The sequence below is a fragment of the Mauremys mutica genome, chromosome 7, assembly GCF_020497125.1.
Source record: "Mauremys mutica isolate MM-2020 ecotype Southern chromosome 7, ASM2049712v1, whole genome shotgun sequence".
Classification (NCBI taxonomy): domain Eukaryota; kingdom Metazoa; phylum Chordata; order Testudines; family Geoemydidae; genus Mauremys; species Mauremys mutica.
The window spans coordinates 73,413,275-73,432,552 of NC_059078.1; the positions used below are offsets into that span (position 1 = coordinate 73,413,275).

Sequence of the window (19,278 nt, forward strand, 5' to 3'; positions counted from 1 at the left end):
GGGGGCTACAAGGCTATTTATTAGAGTGATAGAATCTGTGATGTTTGGTAGAAGTAAAGGTTTCCTTTTTTTATATAGCATGTCTTCTCATTAGCAACTATACAAGGACTATATATGATATATGTTGACAACAATATACTGTTATAAAAGTATTGACATCACAAAATATAACCCTAAAGAATGATAATGGTCTGTGCCAAACCACAGAAAATACAAATTCAAAATTAAGGCCAAAAAATCGGTCTCTACTCACCTTATCGTGTTTAGCTGTTGCAGCACATATGTGACTTTACAGCATGGGACCCATGGTTCAGAGACCTGCTGAAATACCCAGTAAAAATAGGGATTGTTATGATTTGAATTCAGCTTTACTTCTGAATTCTTTAGTATTTGTTGCTTTCAGGAGGTATTTAACATTACTTTTATACAGTTTTGTGTTTGTTTGTTTCTCTTACCATTTATTTGGAAATAAAATAAAGAAAAAGAAAACATGTCAGTGAAATTACATGAAGTTGTTAACAACAATTTGGAGACTCTTATGAATCGCTCACATGAAAGACTTCATTAATTGCACAATATTGGGCTGTTGAGTGACCACAGTGGCTGTATATGTGGACAAGTACCTGCGCTTTGTATATCTCCTCGCATTTTTTCTTAACTCTTCTTTTGCCATAGTTTGAAAAAAGTGTCTCACACCACCCATGTGTGTGTGTGTGTATATATATATATATATATATATATATATAATACCCATTACATATCAGCAAAGGGCCTTCAGGGTTGTTCTGAACTCATGGTCAGTGTATGTGAAGCAAGAAAACTGTTGCAAAAACATTGATTGTATGAAATTGTTTGCTGTGCTGCTTGTCCTTGCAATATAGCTGATAAAAATCAGCTATGCTTTCCTGCTTTCTAAGCTCATCTGTGGTAGGCCTTGCTGCAGCTGCCATTGGGGGCCAAAATCATTTTACATCAAGCCCCGCCTTCACAGTTTGACAGTTAATGTTTAGATGTGTTGGTCAGTATAAAAATCAATATTTCATTACAAAGGAAATGGTATCTAGTGAGTAGGTGGGAAGCAGAAAAACAAACAAAACAGTTTATGTAATGCAATCTATGTAATTCTTATTATGCTGGTAACTGATCCTTTGAACAGTCATGTAAAGGTAACAGATGTCAAACCCTGGCCCTTAGCAGGGAGGCCATTCTTTAGAATTCTTCCATACAAAACCCTGGTGACTCTCCTTGGTTAGAACTACATTTCCCAGCATTCTATTCACTCAAGCCTCTCACACTCTTTCTCCACCCCCACCCACTGACTCCTAACATCCAGCCATTGGAGTGTTTCCTGAGAAGAGGTCTTGTCCCGGGTGTTCTCAGATAAGCCTGCCAAAGCAGTGAGTATGTTCATGCCCACAAATGAGAAACAGAATGAACACGCAAACAGAACTCAAGGTAACAAATGCAGCAGTGGAAGCACAAGTGGCAGGGCCATTGTTTTTGTACTTGTGGTTTAGCAACAAGCTCCTTCTCCTGGTGAAAATACATCCTCAGGAGAAAGAGGGGATGGGAAAATGGAAAGGAGCAGTCTTTATTCATCATTCCCACTAGAAGGTGCTTGACAAATGTTTAGTTGTATCATGTTTTTCCAGCCTAAGCTGGGCCTGGCTGGGAGGCATACTTTTATTTATGTTATACTTAGATATGTTCTCAGCTTTTCTGCAAAAACATGGAGAGATTTAGCTACCCCCTGTGCTTACCTATTTCCTGTGATTTCATCAGTTGCTAACTTATGTCTGTCCCCCACAGCAGATGGAGTCAAATTGTGTTTAAAAATACAAATAGACTTATATAAAGTTTTACAAACATGGAAATGTTTGACCAAAGCTTTAGCATTTTTAAAAGAAAGTCTTCTGTCCTCAGAAATCTAGTACACCTCTACCCCGCTATAACGTGGTCATGGGGAGCCAAAAATCTCTACCGCGTTATAGCTGAAATCTGTTATATTGGGTAGGAGCAGCAGGGCTCCGGCTGCTGCGGGAAGCCCTAGGCCTTTTAAATCGCCAGCAAGCCCTGCTGCTGCAGCCCCGGAGTAGCGGCGGCAGGGCTCTAGTGGGATTTAAAGGGCTCGGGGCTCCCCGCAGCAGCCGGAGCCCTGGACCCTTTAAAGCACCGCCGGAGCCCCGCTGCTACCGTGCTATACGTGAACCTGTGTTATATCAGGTCGCATTATAGTGGGGTAGAGGTGTATTATGTATACTTTCCATAAGATATTTGGCAGCCGTGGTGCAAATACAATCATTCAAAGACTATTTGAAGTTCTATTTTTATAATTTCTATTGATTCTTTGCTCCTGATTCTCTTTGCTGTTTTTTTTATTTTTGATTGCTAATTCATAGGCTAGGCAGAGCTTGTGCAAACCTGTCGAAACCCAAATTGAGCCCAATTTATCTGGTTTCAGATTTCATTACAAATTGAAACTCAGACCAACTAAAATACCTGATAATTGTGCTTTAAGTTTTGTGTTGATTTTGTGATTTTGCTTCAAAGTAACTGAAAGTTTTGCATGAAAATAAAATTGAAACTTTAAAGCAGAGATTAGACAGGGTTTGGGAGCCTAGACAGTGCAATGACAGCCTAAATAAATGGGTAAATAGGTAGATACATGTAGGTGAAGTCTCACCTCTCTACTTCTGGCTTTACTGAGTTTTTTAAGGATTCTTTGTTCTACTGAATTTAAACTGCCTGTCTACCCTGTGTAATGTGACCCCAACTCCAGTTTGTATTTTGTACTACATGATTGGTCCACAAAACACACAAGGCTGGCACTTGAACCTTGATAATATGTGTAGGAAAAAAATGTTCCTAGTCTATAGAAAAATAAATTAACAATCTAAAAGCTTTTTTGAACAGATCTCTCATAGAAGCATTTTGTAACTTTGCAACACAATCTGGAAAAAATATATGCAGCCAATGATCTTTGGAAATTTTGTGTTTATCTGGCAAAAATATGTTGAAGGACCTCAATTCGCAGTTTTTAACCTTGAGATTGATATAGCCCCCAATCCTGCAAACGCATGTGTTTAACTTTGTCTGTGAGCAGTGCAATACATTTCAAAGTTACACACATATACACACACAGAGTAAAATGTTTGCATAAACAGACTTGACTTTAAATGTGGTTTTCTTACTTTTGGCTGTTTTTAGGCAGTTGTTAGCAATACTTAAATGTGGTTATTAGTATTCAGTTTCCATTGGTGAGGTCATCTTTATTTTGTTCAGTACTATATTGAAAAAAAGACTCTTCCTCTTCACCCTCTCTCCCCAAATAGTTTATAGTAAACTTTCATCTTTGTGTGATGTGATTGATTAGTTCTAGACCAGGGGGTCTCAACCTTTCCAGACTACTGTGCCGCTTTCAGGAGTCTATCACAGAAGTGTCACAGCACACTGGTTCTGAAAAATTGCTGACTTTCTAATTTTTACCATATAATTTTAAAATAAATCAATTGGAATATAAATATTGTACTTAAATTTCAGTGTATAGTATATAAAGCAGTATAAACAAGTCATTGTATGAAATTTTAGTTTGTACTGACTTTGCTAGTGTGTTTTATGTAGTCTGTTGTAAAACTAGGCAAATATCTAGATCGGTTGATGTCCCCCTTTGAAGACCTCTATGTACTCCCAGAGGTACACATACCTTTGGTTGAGAACCACCTGTTCTAGACCACCAAGAGTCATCTCAGGATTTTTTTGCATGTTGATTTTAACCGATAACCTTAAATCCAAGCTTGGTTCTGTATTACAATGGTCAAATACCAGGTTTATGGATGCTACTGCATACATTGGTGGTTTTTTTGGGTATATCTTTGCTGAGTTTGCAGGCAGAAATGTGTTAACACTGACTCTCTTTCAAAAGACATTTCATGTTTGTAATGCTTTTGGAAACTTTAAAGGTGACCCGCTCCCTTGATGTATTTTCAGATTTAAGTAATTGTTAGAACTATGTCATTAAACTACATTCATATTTGTTATTTCACAACATCATTGTTATAAACCTCAGGATTTTAGTTCATTATGAGCTGAGACTTGATTGCTGGTTGTTACCAGATAGAGGGGCTGTAGCACTGTGTAACAGCAAACCATTAAATTAGTATTAATAGCAAAGAGCTTCTTTTCCAGATCTGATCATTCTCACTGATGTCAGAACTTGTAAAGCAAGCCATTGACATAAGATAGAGTTGTTCTGCTGGAGTGTCTTCGTTGGTCTGTTTTAGTGAAACGACAAAGGTTATTTCGTATTTGGTTTGCAACTGATTTATAAAACAGGCAAGGAAGCCTGGAACTGCTGTTTCTAAGTATAATCAGGATCTTAATGAAATCAATTGTCATATAGTTTGTATCCAACACTGTTACTAAGCTGCAAAATTATCTTGCATTGTGCAACACTAAAATTTTATTCTCTCATATACACATGCAATAAAAAAAAGCCATGTGAAATTTATGATAAATGATTAAATGCTATTTCCTATAATGTACTGAAAATGGCTGACTGTTGTAAAGCGCAAGTATCTCTATTACGTCTGAGTGACTAGCTAACACTCAAAATGTTAACCATAAATAAATAAATAAAATGAAACCATCAAATGTGTTAGTACATAAATGGGCTTAGAATTATAGCTAAAAGAGCAGTAAATTATTCATTTGGTTGGCTTTTGAACTGTTCAGGTAATAGTTACAAAATAAATAGCTTCCAATGGATTTCTCAAAGTATTCTTGTTCCAGATTTTAGAGGTGCGGGGGTGTCTGTGGAAGAGTTAATGCCCTCTTTAAATCTGTGAATGACTCTGCAGTAGAGAAACAGGATTTTTGTTTCAGCCTTGTGGAGATAAGCTGCACCAAAATGTTATGGTAATTTTTTCTTCATTTAATAGTATCTGAGATAAAGGTTTTGCAATGGCAGAGTTCAATAGGCCAGAAAACTTAACTGAGTGGATTATCCTGATGAAATTTCAGGGCTACTGACTTAGGCTGGAGGTGGTTTTATAATTATTCCACTGAGTGGCTGTTTCCCCAGGTTTTTGTTGTGAATGGCTTATTGCTATTACAGCGTACGTTTTATAAAGGGTTTAGAAATTTTAAAAGACCAGCTGTTTGTTCATAACACTATCAATCTAAATAAATCAATCAAAAAAACAGAGGGCAGGAAAATGCATGCTCAAAACTAGTAGAACTTTGTAAATTAGCAGCGTTCCTTGACTTGGTAAGTTATTAAACTTAAATGATGTTTCTGAGTTTATAGTGTAACCTTTATAAGGTACTCAACTTTATAATTCTTTTGTAGGAAAAATACAATCAGAGGGATGCTGAACTGGCACAGTGTTTTCTGTTGTTAAACACTAATGGGGTGGTGGCATAATTTTTGCACAGTATGTGTTGTCTGCCTCAACTGGCCACAGATATTAGACTACTACTGCTGCCTGGTAAAGAGGTTACACTTTGTAGCTCAAACGGTAGTTTTCTGAGCTATGGAGACCTGGATTCAAACCTTCCCAGTGACTCATGTTGAGGGTCATTACTTACAACATGTGATATACATAGAAAATACAGAGGATGTTACATATGTTTACAATCTGAGGGCTCGCTTTGTCTCTTCTGTATTGATGAAATGGAGGCACACTGCCTGAATCAGTGTCGTGCCTTGTATCAGTATGCCAAAGAAAAGGAATGATGCCTCCCAGGTAATGGAGGTGAGCAGATAGTAAGAGATGCTTCACAGCCTATTATAATAATAAATATCTGGAGCTTCTTATCTGTAGATCTGAAAGCGCTTTACCATGGCAGTAAGTATCATTACATCCTTTTTTTGTAGATAGGGAAACTGTCAATACTCACTTCAGCATACAGAATGTCCTTAGCACAGCTCAGGGAGGACATTGTGGAGATGTAGCTTCTGCCTGGCTCTCCTGTGTCCAATTTTACCTCTTGTTTCTGTAGGTACTAAGGAGGAGAAGGGTTCCTAGTACTCTCATCTTTAAAGCACCTCATAAGGGATGGCATAATTTAACTCTAAATAAATAGAAAGAACCACAATTTAAAAAAAAATGTTTATTTTAGTGAATATGAGGCAATAGTAACATCTTGCAGAATTCTAAAGGGTTTAAGTCCTTTGCAGAGCTAGATTTAGGCCAGATATACAAGAGTGAGATTTAACATCAGTTTACAGTATATTTACAGAGAAATATTATGCTGGCATAATGATTGTTACTTTCACAATTTTTTTTTTTCAAATTAGGATCATCATGTCATCCCCATTTTAATAGACTGTATGCTGGTTAAACTACTTGTCACGGAATGTAAGCACTCTTTGGTCAATTGCTGAAATATTGCCTGTGTCAACTGAAATTTTAGTAATTGGATATGCCACATAGCATGATAAACTCGGTGTTTTCATACATTGTGTGAGCTTGACAGATTTAGGGTTTTGTAGCCAACTGCACCTCAGTTTCTGAGAAGTGCATATATAAATGTGAAAGTAACCCAGTTGCAGGAATTGTAGAGTAAAGGCTTCTGTACTCATTTCTGGCTTGCTCACAATGTATAATTTGGAAGGATGAGCAGAGGGATATTAATTTCTGATGATAGTTTAAAATACATTTGTCCTGATTTTTAGCAGCATTCTTGGTTGCTGAGCTCTGTTTCTTTTTAAAATGATGTATTTGTACAAAATGAAGACAGTAGGTAGGGGTCAAAGTCCAACAGCGTTGTAATAAAGAAATTATTATAGGAGAGAGCCTTACGATGAGGATAAAGTGTACTGGATTACCCCTCCCCTCAGAAAATATTATTCCAATGAAGTATTTAATTTGCATGCTCTGAGGTTTTTGTCAGTGTAAAAGCAGTTGTGGATTTATTAGGGGGCTTATTTGTTGTTTTTTAATGACAATCCCATAAAGAAGATGATGAAAGATTATATCCAATTAATTAAAAAATACATTGCTTCTTAAATAGTTCAAATGTAATTATTTAATAACAAGCTCTTAATATTCTAGTGGACCCTTAATTTTTTTTCTGGTTTTTATTTGTTTATTATTGCTGTCTATGATGGTGTATACAGTCTTGGCCATTTTTAAAAAAAAAAAAAAAAAAAAAAAACTAATTTATTATAATTTAGGTATAGTATATTCTGAGATCTGTAGAATTAGTATTATTATTTAGAAATTTCTTGATATAGCAATTTAAATTTATCCAGTGCTTTACAGAAAATTATTTCCTGCCCCAAAGAATTCACATTCTAAACCAGATCAGATACACAACAGAGCAATGAACCAAAGGATGAGCTAGGAGAATATATTGGCAAAGAGAATGAGGGTCAGGATCCTTGGCAGAAGTTGGCTTTGAGAGGGGACAGGAAAGAGGGAAGACAGGAACTGGGGGATTGTCCCAAATACAGCATGCTCCTGGAAAGATGTAAACACATGTTTAACTCTACACAGCCTTGCCGTTAAGCATGTGGATAAGTCTCTGCAGGATTGTGGCTATGGAGAAGTGGGGAGAAGTACAAAGTGGGGCATGTGAGAGAGACCCTGCGTGTGTGATCTTGTGAGATACAGAGCACCTCCTGTGAAGTGGGCAGCAACACTTTGCTTTCCAGGGGAGTTGCAGGATGCGTTAAAGGATTCCCGTAAGGAAGCCGGAGATTATAGTTTGTACCGAGAGTCTGTATGGTGAGCAGAGAGACACCAGACCCTGAGTGATTTAGCAGAGTATTAGAGAATGGCCTCCTACTCAGAAGTCCTCACAGAGGCCTGGATTTGATTCAGTTCCTCCTACAATGTATCTTGGTCCAGTCTGGTAAATGGAGGACCAAGAACTCCACAAGTTCAACTCAGCTCCACATAGAGTCAGATTGTGATGAGCATAAGCAGGGAGTGGGGTAAGTAGAAAGAAACAAGATCAGAGGTGTAAGTGGGATGAAGATGAAGCAGTTTCAGCAAATATAAGGAAAGGGTGATGTGGTCAAATGTAGTGAGAATGGACAATGAGTTTGTATAGAAGGAAGAGTTGAGAAAAAGGGGGAGTTATGTGATGACAAAACACAGCTTGCTTCTGTTTCACTGCTGTTTCTTTTATATTCGCAGCTTTCTGTAACATTAGCCAAAAATTAGCATTCTCTAACCTATTGAAGATGTATTGGTCATGCATAGAACTGATAGAACTCTGTTGGGTCAATATAATCCTCAAACTTAAAAAATGCTTTTAATCATGTTTTGACCTTTGGCTCCAAATCCTCTGATGTAAATGGGTGCAGCTCCACTAACTTCAGTGTGATTTCTCCATGTACACAAGCAGAGGACTGATTGTCCCTGAGGCTGCAATGCTGTCGTGAAAGACTGTTAATCACCATCAAATAAATGAAGCATTTGTAGAAGAGTCTGTAATGGCTCCCAATAAGCCATTGCCATATGTTTTTCAACTCTTTTAAAGTAAAATAATTGATTTCTCATTCCTGATATTCATCTCGAGAAAACAAAAATGAAGGAAATAGAGATTATGGGTCTGATTTTTAAACCATAAAGTATCTGAGGCTAAACATCTACTGTACTGTATAGTTAAATTATATACTTGATTGTACCTTCTCTTGAACAATTTTCTAATGGCCAGAACTGTTAGACTGGGAAATAGCATCCCAAGGGAAGTGAGGGAACCCCCATTGTTTGGGTCATTTAACACTGGACTAGAAAAATCACTTGAAAACCAGGATTAATCCTGCCTTAGTGCAAGGGTATGAATGAGACAACTGTCTCTAATTCCTGTGATACTTTTGATACTTGTGTTTCTCCTGCAGTTAGATCAGGTTACAAGTGAGGGGCCTGATTATGCCAGAAGCTGCATGCATGCAAATCCCATTGAAATCTCTCTTATCTTTATTCTGTATTCCATTGCCATGGGCGATGTACTAATTATTGCCATTAATATTGCTGCCTTATATTTTGGAGCTACAATGTTAATCTAGTCACACTTCTTTTAACTAAGGGCTTGTCTACACTACCGCTTAAGTTGATGTAAGTTACATCATTCAGGGGTGTGGAAACCCCCCCGAGTGACATAATTTACATTGATTTAAAGTGGTATCAACACTGCTCTGTGTCAGTGGGAAATGCTCTCCCACCCACCGACGTAGCTTCTGCCTCTCACTGAGGTGGAGTAATTATGTCAAGGGGAGGGCGCTCTCTCGTCACCATAATGTGTCTTTGTGAAAGCAAAGACAAGTCCGAAGGAAAAATCCATTTGAGTAGTCTTGTTTGTCAAGGAGGCAGTAATGTGGGCAGCGATACTACAACTTATGGGCTGGATCTAAAGCCACGGTGATCAGTGAGTGTCTTTCCTTTGAGCTTTGCATCAGGCCCTACATGCATTCACTAATATGCTTAGTGGTTTTTACAATAACTAAATAATTTGTTTGTACACACCAATAAAGGAGTTAACCCTGCTTATGTGCCCCTTGGGTGGGCTAGAGTTGCCCTTCTCCACTGCCAAAATCAACTCAGCTAACATAGAAAAGCACCCAGAGACCCAGAATTCAGTTATCTGGGATTTTCAACAAAGATTACACAGGTTCAATCATGTCCAAAAGAAAAAATCATGTCCAAAAGAAAAAAAGGAATGAACTTAATTCTTAAGTACCAACTTTATTATGTTTCTTTATAATAAGATGTTATAAATAACTTAATTTTACAACATAACATGGCTACTTTATAATGCACATATTATACATAAACATAAATAAAACAAATCTAAACAGCACAGTCCCCACAGAAACACAGTGAGAAGAAACTCAGAGTTTCCAAAAGCTGCTAGATTGAGTTCACCTGAATCTCAGAGTCTTTGGTCACCAAATCTATATAGTCAGCTGAGTCAAAAGCAACATCTTCCCCACCCCTACCCCCACTTGCTTGTTAGAACCCATGCAGATTCTTTCTCTTCTGAAATCACTGTTATCCAGTCAGCTAACTGATTAACCAACCACACATTTAAATACATAGATTCTGAGGGGAAAAGACTCTCTGCTGCAAAATTCTTCAGGGTGAGGGAAAACAGTCAGCTTTCTGCTCCTGGGTTCAGTTTTTCCCAGCCCACACAGGGCACATTGCCTTTTGCAAAGCAGTTATCCTCACTGCTTGCTTGCCTGGAGTCTGAGACCTATTGACCATATCCAAAACTACCACACCCAATTCCAGAAACTTCTGAGCGTGGAAAGCTAATTGTGCATCTGCCTAGCAACAATGACCCAGACACAACTGATTCCACCCCCCCCAATAGATCCCTTAACGAGACCTCTCCCTAGTAGGCATATGGATTACACTTGCTTTACTCTGGTATGCTGGATTTGCCACAAAGTTGTTATTTTTAAAACCTCAAAGATGTGCATTCCATGCCACTGCAGGTCTCTAAGAAAATATCATAATGAATTCTAATAATAATAGAAAGGAATCCCATATGGCAGGAAGATGGAATAGGTGATAAAGCTGATCCCCTCTGCACTTCCGCGTACACGTGTGTGTTCTTTATAATTCCATGGTTCAACAGGCATTAAAAAGATAGTTACCAAAATATCTTTTGAAACTGCGGGTATAAATGATTCATTGTAGGCCTTAATGATGAGTGAACCTCCAAAGATGGGAAAACTTTGTATTTTGTTCCAGAAATTGTACATGGGAGTAGGCAAACTGGTTTAGAGTAAAAAGCAATATGGAACCTATCCTTCACTCAGAACTTCAAGTGACCCCTAGCTAAAGTTTAAGGTTTTTAAAAGAGTTTGATAACTATTGTCAGCTTTTTGTTTATGTCTGTATTTTATTTATTTCATGTCTCCACTTCCTAATTTCATCTGAAATCATAAATGTCAAATGTGCCAGAGAAGTCTGTGTTTTGTTGCCCGATTTTTAGGGGGTTATTAATATTGTTTATATAATAAAAGTTACAGGCTTGCCAGTTGATCTGATCAAAAGATAATACGGCTCTTGTCCCAGAATCAGGCTACACAGTCTTGCTAGGACCCTCGGGATGTATGACAAGGACACTTATGCTGAGAACAAAATATAGCCTTTAAGACTTCAATTGACATAAATGGAGTAGGAATCAAATGAAAAAGTAATCAACCAGAATTAAAAAGAAAATATATGGTTCTGTTTTAGAGGTACATGTAGTATCATTTACTGTAAAACTTCCTAGAATAACATATTCACACTCTTACTTGATAACGTGGTGGTAAGAGAAAAAGGACCAGCCTCGTTTCTGGCATGCCAAAAGAGCCCGATTGGTCCAGGTTCCTCAATTCTCGAATGGAAGATGAAAAACTTACGAGATGCTAGAGAGCTAGAAAGCTATAGAAAGACCCAAGAAAACCTAACCTAAAACTAACTTAAAAACATGGTGGTTTGCCCCTCTTGTAGATTCTGAACACTATGTGTCCACCTTCCATGTCCACACTTAATTTCCTCACCCACATAAAACCAGGGCTCTCTAGGCTGGCATATTTATACACATTAGTGACAATTAGCTCATTCTCACATCTGTTATTTCTGGCGTGTACGAGTTTGGTGGTGGTTATGTCCATGTTCTTTGTGGTGTACCTGTTAAGAGGGCAAGTGGTAGGCCACTTATCTATGCCAGAGGACCCAAACATACATATGCTGACTTGCTTTAGTTTATACAAGACGAGGCCTTTAGGTTCCTTGTGTTACTGCCAAAAATACACTAATCCAAAGCTCTAAATCTATTTTAATACAACAAACCCACAAGAAAGCATATAATAAAACAAGCAAGCAGGCTACCCTATGGGTTACAGTTCCCAATGCAGCCAGAAACTAGAATTATTGACAGTCTCACTAGACTCTTCTCATGAAATAGCCGAACCAGTTTTGCATTTACAGGGATTTAATAATTTGGAAAAGATTTAGTTGTTAGCAGTTCACATTGTGGTAGCATGTAGAGACCTGGGCCCCAAACCAAATTTTCATATCTTGGAGGTTCACTCATCATTAATTTTAAGGCATACACTGAATCATTTCCATTTCAAAAAATATTTAAGTAATCCTCTTTTTAACATCGTTATGCCAATATTTAATGACCACTAAATGGTATAATCCACCATTTGGAATGGAGAGCCAAGATTATTCTTTTTCCAGATACAAGAAGAAATAATAAATGAATGGAATTGTACTATTAACATTTTATTTTATTACTGTTTAAGCATTATTATGTTGAGCACTCTATAAAAAAGAGAGGAAGACAAGGACATTCTGTATTGTGCTTGACATCTTTTACCAGTGAAGCACAAGATTAAAATTTATCATTGACGACGAATAGTAGGCCACCTAGGGTCTCATCTAGCTTTCATTGAAGTCAAGGGCAAAACTCCTATTGACTTTAATGACACACGATCAAGCCCATACTCTTCCCCAAGGCCTTCATCAGCTCCTAATGAAGTCAGTGGAAATCTGGCTTTTAACCTGTGTTACACTCTGATCATGTTCCCAATGAGGTCATTACATATTCCAGAACATAATCTAGGATAATGTGATGCAAGACTGGAATTGTAGTAGTAGTACTGAATAGGCCCATACAGCTATATGGAAAGTTTTCCCAGTGCTTTTATGTTATGCCTGACTCAAGGCAATGCTAGAAATCCTTTATTTTTAAAAGTTGTATCGTTAGCTTGTCACCTCAAAATAAAACGGCTAAAAATCAGTGCAAAATTACAGAGGTAGGGAATTTTTGCTACAAGTACAGTACATCATTTAAATTCTCCTCTGCTATGATTTTCCCCTTTGAAAGCATATCAGTTGTATAATGGTGTAATAGATTGGCATTACATGCCTTTTGGGTCAGTGACATACACAAAACATGCATGAGTTGTTTAGTGTGTTATTATTTACAAGATGACCAACCTATGCATCTTTCACACATTCAGTAAAGAAATAAAATCATTGATTTAATCACTTGGGAAAAAATAATGGATTGAATATTTTAAATCAATAATTCATATGTACTGACTAGTGTCTGTGATCTACTATTCAAATATTAGTCCAAAATTATCATCAAGAATGATGGGCATGTAGAACTAAAGTTTATTTTGTGTTCCTGTCAGTCTGTTGCCAAATACTCTAAAGATCTATAGTAGAAAAACTACATAATTTGTAGGCTGAAGAGTCTACACCTTCCTATTGGCTAAAGCCCTGTGGAAAGAGGATTCATAAGCTGAATCAAGACATTCCAGTGAACTTGCAAAGTTAATAAGCTTTGCAAATGTAAGACTGAAAATAGTGATAAATCTCATAGTATAAATGGTGGCTATATGAAACTCTTAATAATTTTACTGTAGATATTTTCAGCATTTCATTAATAGAGTATATAATATGAGTAGCTGTGAATGTATTCTATATAATGTGTCTACTTGATTTATATGCCTTGGTGTCAGATTTAGGGTAAATTCTTCTCCTATATGCATTCACTGCTCTGACTGATATCATTAGAAGTTTAATGGATCCAATGAAGGAGAAATTTAGCTTTTAGCAATCTATCAAAATTATGAAGTATGTTAGGCTAAAGAGCTTAAATATCCAATACACTCCACTGTGGGCCATATTCTGCCAAGTACTCAGTGATGATCATGGTATAAGAAACTAGCGAGATTGTTCTGCATGCAGAATGCTGAAGTTCTAGCCTAGGGTTAGCATTTTTAACTAGTGCATTGTTGTTAAAGCTAATATCCACAATACTGCTACAACTTACTCTACCTTTTCCCTATTATTACAGTTTGAGTAAAAGTTATCCATTAAAAGTTGGAGTTTACTGTGGCATATGATGGGTCTTGTGCAGATAATATAAATTCAAAACACCAATTCCATTGGTTCAAGTCTCAGGAAACAAGAATCAAGAAAGTATACAAGGATACAGAACCACCCATGTTCTGCCATTTTTTTTTAGTTTTATTATTTTTTAGTTTTCTCTTATTTACTCTTTTGATTACAGTAGCACCAGCAATTTTGCTAGCGTTTTCTAAATATATAGAAAGGTGCAGCTCTCTCATTTTATGTACAGTCTTGGTCTCTAAGTCTTGAATCTTTCAGTTTTTCCATTTTCTGAACTTTGCAGTTCCAGAGGCCTCTTAGGACCGTTCAAATCCTTGATGTGTTTTCTTGATGTAAAAAGACTTGTATTTCACAAAGCAAAGCTGATGTGTGGCATCATTTATCACAGTGAGAGGTTCACAGAACCTTTAGGGTCATTGTTGCAAAGTCAATGGGAGTTTTGCATAAAAAGTGATGCTAGAAAATTACCTCTATATCATGTATTAAACTGTTCAGAGAGAAAAATTAACTCAGGTTTCTCTAAAGACCCCATTGTTGCTTCCCAACACTATATGAGAACTGTATCACAAGCCAGGTTTATCATAAGTGTGGACAGTAAATTGATAGACTATTTACTGATGTCCTTCATCTGTTTGTAATATATTGTGGAAATATTGCCTTATTTGCATAAGTTTGCAAAGATGTCCAAGTCATGTGAGTGCAGGCCGTTTGCTGGGGTTGTCTGTGTATATCTTAATCATTTCCTTGCCATTGTGGGAGGCCTCAGGCGCTGGTGCACCTTGGTCCCTCCTATTGTCTGCCAGTGACACACAATACTCTAGTCTTCTGTGGGCTGTAATACTTTGTAGAGCCCTGCACAGATACAAATTTATACCTGTAGATGCGGATATCCGCAGATAGAAATTGATATCTGCTGAACTGCAGGATTCTCCTGGGAACCGCAGTGGCAAAAGGAGCAGAACGTGGGGCTGCCTCTCCCAGGAGCCAGCGCCCCATGCTGGCAGCTCCTCCAGCACGGCTGTACTGCCCCCAGCCCTTCTACGCAGCTGCGTCTCCTGTCTGTGGTCTGTACAGCCCCACTGGAAGACAGGGCTGGGGGTGGTACAGCTGCGCTGGGGGAGCTGCCATCGCGGGGCGCTGGCTCCTGGAAGTGGCAACCCCACATTCTGCTCCTTTTGCGACTGTGATTCCCAGGAGAGCCCTGTGGTTCAGTGGATACTAATTTCTATCTGCTGATGTCCGCATCCCCGGATAGAAATTTGTATCCGCACAGGGCTCTAGTGCTTTGGTCTAATTTCAGCTGTTGAGTTTAGTTTAGTGTGCAGATGCTGCATGGTATTGGTGGCCTATGATAAACAGAAGGCCAGAGTAGATCATCTGGTGGTTCCTTCTGGCTTTAAACTGACTCTAGGAATCCATAGTTATGCTACGGATTTCCTACTTACAAATCTGTAATATTAACGTATGGATGTAGCGTATGATTGGGTGGGAAAACCCTTTAAACTAAGATCTGGCATTCTATAAATTTGTTTAAAATAGATATTTTTACCTGTTTTGGCTTAATTTTGTGTAGTAATAAAAGTAAAAAATTAAGATCCATCTTTATTAGCTATGAACTGTGGTCCTCAAAATACACACTAAGTATAATTACCAGTAATTATAATTATTTAAATATAATCCTAATTATAACTAAATATAATCTTAATTATAACTGCAAAACTGCCAGAAGTCCATTTTTTGGCTGGAGCTACCCCAGTTTTTACAATCCCATTCAAGCCTCAGTCCCAGGAACTGTGAAGCAGCAGTTTTTAAAGGCTGAAGTTCTGGCTTTCCATCTCTATAGGTTGGAGGCTGCTGCTCCCTCTTTCTGCTTCACTGCGCCTTGGTGCTGCTTGGGGGACTGAGGTTTCAGTGAGCTGGGAAACAAAGGAAACAGACCATCCCCATCCTCCACTACTTTGGGAGGAGAGAGAAGCCTGGGAGCTACTTTGAGGCACTGGTGGAGAGAAAGACGGATTACACACCAGAACTCACTATTCCTTCAGGGGAGAAGCTCCTGAAGATGCCAGAAGGACAGCAGAGAAGAACATTACCCCCAGACAGCTGCATGTAGGTGGATCCTATTGAGGAACTACTTGGAGATAGGGGAGTTGCAGGGTCTTTTGTGGTTCCTCTTCTAGATCCAGATAAACATCCATTTTTTGGGAGTGATTGTCCAAGTGATTTATTTTTTTAAATGCTATCAGCTACGTAACTGGTATTACAAGTGCTGGAAATGTAATTGTAAACAGAAATATTCCCCGTCCCAAACCTATCCAAACAACATGATCAGATGTGTTTCTCATAAAACATTAGGCACAAGTCACGAATGAAATATTTATAGCACTGGAAATGAGGACATACTGACAAACACAAAGTCCCATGGTGTATACATTGCACAGTTGGCATATGTGAGCAAAACTAAATCTTTTTGTGATTCTAAAAAGTTCAATTAACTATTTGACAATTATTTTTAACTTTTCTGAGCCTGGTTGCTTGGTTCTAACCAAGATGCACAGTCCTAAAAACACACAACTAGAGTTCCAGTCCAATTTTGCTAATTATCTGAACTTTGGGGTGCTTGTTTGATTTCACAGAATCTTAGACATTTTTGATATTTGCATGTCACTAATTTTGTTATGTCTTGGAGCCCAAACCTTTGAGGTGCTGAGCACTTCCTGTAAAATGCAGTGCACCCTAAATGTTTAGTCAGTACATTAGTGAGTTGTAGTTCATGGGAATGAAGGCTAATCATCATCACAAGGAAGCACTCATACCTGTCAGTATGGAGTCTTTAATTTTAATACCTAGTTGTTGACACCTTAAGACTGCAGTTGCATAGAAACAAACATTATATGGTCATCCAGTATTCAACATATTTCCTCTCATAATTAAGAAACCTTCAGACAGACAAGAGACTGAATTTCTTTGCTAACATCAGATGAAAGACATTTATTTATTCTGTATTCTATTTCATTGGAGGAATCTATAGAGTCTGCTAGGTAAGTATGCAAGTCATTTAATTTTACTCATGACAAGGGCATCTAGGTTTAATTCCCAGGTGATATACTACTCAGAGTATGTGTAAATGATATCATCTGACAAAATCTTCATTTTCTCATTCCGTTTACATATGCAATATCATTTTTGTTCTTCTTATAATTTATTTGGAAAGCTGTTCAACTGGAATAACAATGAGCATTCTATTCAGGCCATTCAATAGTAAACATTGTTTCCAGTGCTCCATGCTGCTGCTTCCATTGTTATGGCTCAGTTATAAATGTCAATGGAAACAAGTACATAGAGTCCTGGGTTATTCTGTGTCTGTTGAAAATGCCCATTGAAAGGGAAATATTATCCTCAAACCCTCCAGGTAATCGTCTTTTTGGCGGAATGGTCTGTCTCCTTTAAGTACTGCTGGGGACTGGAGCCAGCCAAACCTGTTTGATGGCACGGTCCCTTTAAGTACAGGTAGTTGATGGAATGATCACCAGACAAAATGGGAATGGGGCCAAGTGCCTGAGTCATGTGGTCACCTGCTAAGGAGTAAAAAGCAAGGAGAGGGATCTTAAGAGCGTATCAACATTAGAAATTGATCAGAATAGTTATTGCAGAATAAAATTTTCAGCAATAGCTATTCCTGAATAAAAGTCCATTTATTCTGTAATAATTAGTGCAGAAGAAATTTTTCTGGAATAAAGTTGCTTATTCCAAAATAGTTTCCACAACAGATGTGGGATAAACTATTGAGCAGTAGCCACCCCACCTCCCCCACAATACCTATTCTGGCTACGTTCCTCATGTACACAGGCCCTTAGAGTCAAAAGATACTTGGAGGGAGGCTTTCCTATGGTGAATCAGGATGATGATGGGCTGGGGAAGCTTGCATAGATTCAAACACAGCCCCAAAAGGAGGGCTCTGGAGGTCCTGCATCAAGGGAAGAAAAAGACTGATTCAAGGGACTGGGGTTTAAGAAGAGACCTAGGGGAAGGTCTCTCCATAAAGGCCCAGCGGCTTTAATGGGACGAGCAGACCTTCCCTGCTCAAAGGGAACTAGGGAACCCTGAACTAAGGGAAAGGGGAAGCCCTGAGGAAGGAAAGTTTGAATCTGGAATTGCTAGAAGATATTATGTTGTGAGGACTTAACTTTCTCCCTTTTGGGGTCTAAATTTATTATGTTCACTTGAGGCTGTGATTGAATGAATTGGGGAACCCCAGGGAAAAATGAATTGGATACTGCAGTGCTGCACCAGGTGTGTGCTCTAGGATCACAGCCTGAAATACTCTCCCAGCAATCTGATGCATAATGGTGGCACCACAGAAGGGGCAGGAGGCACATGCTTTAAAGCAGTCTTTCTCAACGGCTGATACCTGAGATCTCCCTGACACAGTTCAGGAAGGCAGCAAGTGGGTCCTTGGTATCAAAAAGGCTGAGAAATACTGCTATAAAGCATGCCATAGCCATAGTCTTTTGAGGGGCAGAGAAGAAAGGGGAGAGAAGACTCTGATTTTGGGCCAACTTTGTAGATCTTCTCAGTCTTTTCAGCCTCCCAAAACATGGCAAAACATCTGACTGCCTGACTTACTTGTAATTTTCATATAAAGATGTTTTGTTTTGAACTAGCTCTAATAGCATATTTTTTTTATTTCCAAAATTCAAAAAATTCCAATAAGTTCAACTTGCTATTGTGGCATTGGTTTGAGATAAATTACCCTTCTCTGAGGGTCTCATATGGTGACAACTGAAATTAGTGGAAAGATTTCATAGGACAGCTCTGCCCTTAAAGATTCACCTGGTGTGAAGAGCACCTCTATGTTCATGGAGTTCTAGTCCAGTGGAATTGGCACAGCAAACTTAATGGTGGCTTTCCTTGTTGGCTGTTTTTCCCCTCTATCCCTTGCTTTTTTTCCAGTTTCCATATCTCTGCTCTTCTCTTACTACAAGTTGGAGGTAAATGGGATGGGTGATGGAAATTACAAAACAGTTTCATTGTGTGTGAGGAGGGGTCACCATACTGATTTTAGGGAGCAGGTCATGATGAGTGCTGATGTTTGTGAGGGCGGAGGGTATTGTTTGGGGGCTTATTCTTCTGATTTGTTAGTGGCTTTTTTTTATTGGATTATATAAATTTTGGACAAAGACCTTATAGTTCAGAGTAGTTTTTTAAACATATATTTATTGTAAATCAGATAACCCTAAATTATACTGTTCTAGCTCCTCCTCTTTTAACACCTCTATTTCAGAGAGTGCTTCATCTTCGTTAGCTGGAAGAAAAAAGCAGGTCTGGGGTATATATTGTGACGTTACACCCTATATTCTTCATAGAAATATGGTTATGATATGAATATGGCATAACA

General features: G+C 38.2%; 1 protein-coding gene across 2 annotated transcripts in view; it reads left to right on the forward strand.

The window, feature by feature from the left end:
• The window catches only part of NRG3 (neuregulin 3), a 935,382-nt gene that overhangs the window by 5,713 nt on the left and 910,391 nt on the right, over positions 1-19,278 (forward strand). The window contains exon 1 of one of the 2 annotated variants that reach the window (XM_045022797.1): positions 1,330-1,455. The exons of the other annotated variant lie outside the window; for it this stretch is intronic. Coding sequence (XP_044878732.1) covers positions 1,404-1,455 — 52 coding nt within the window. The 5' untranslated portion in view covers positions 1,330-1,403. Of the gene's footprint in view, positions 1-1,329; positions 1,456-19,278 lie in introns of those variants that run through there. 2 annotated transcript variants of the gene reach the window in all.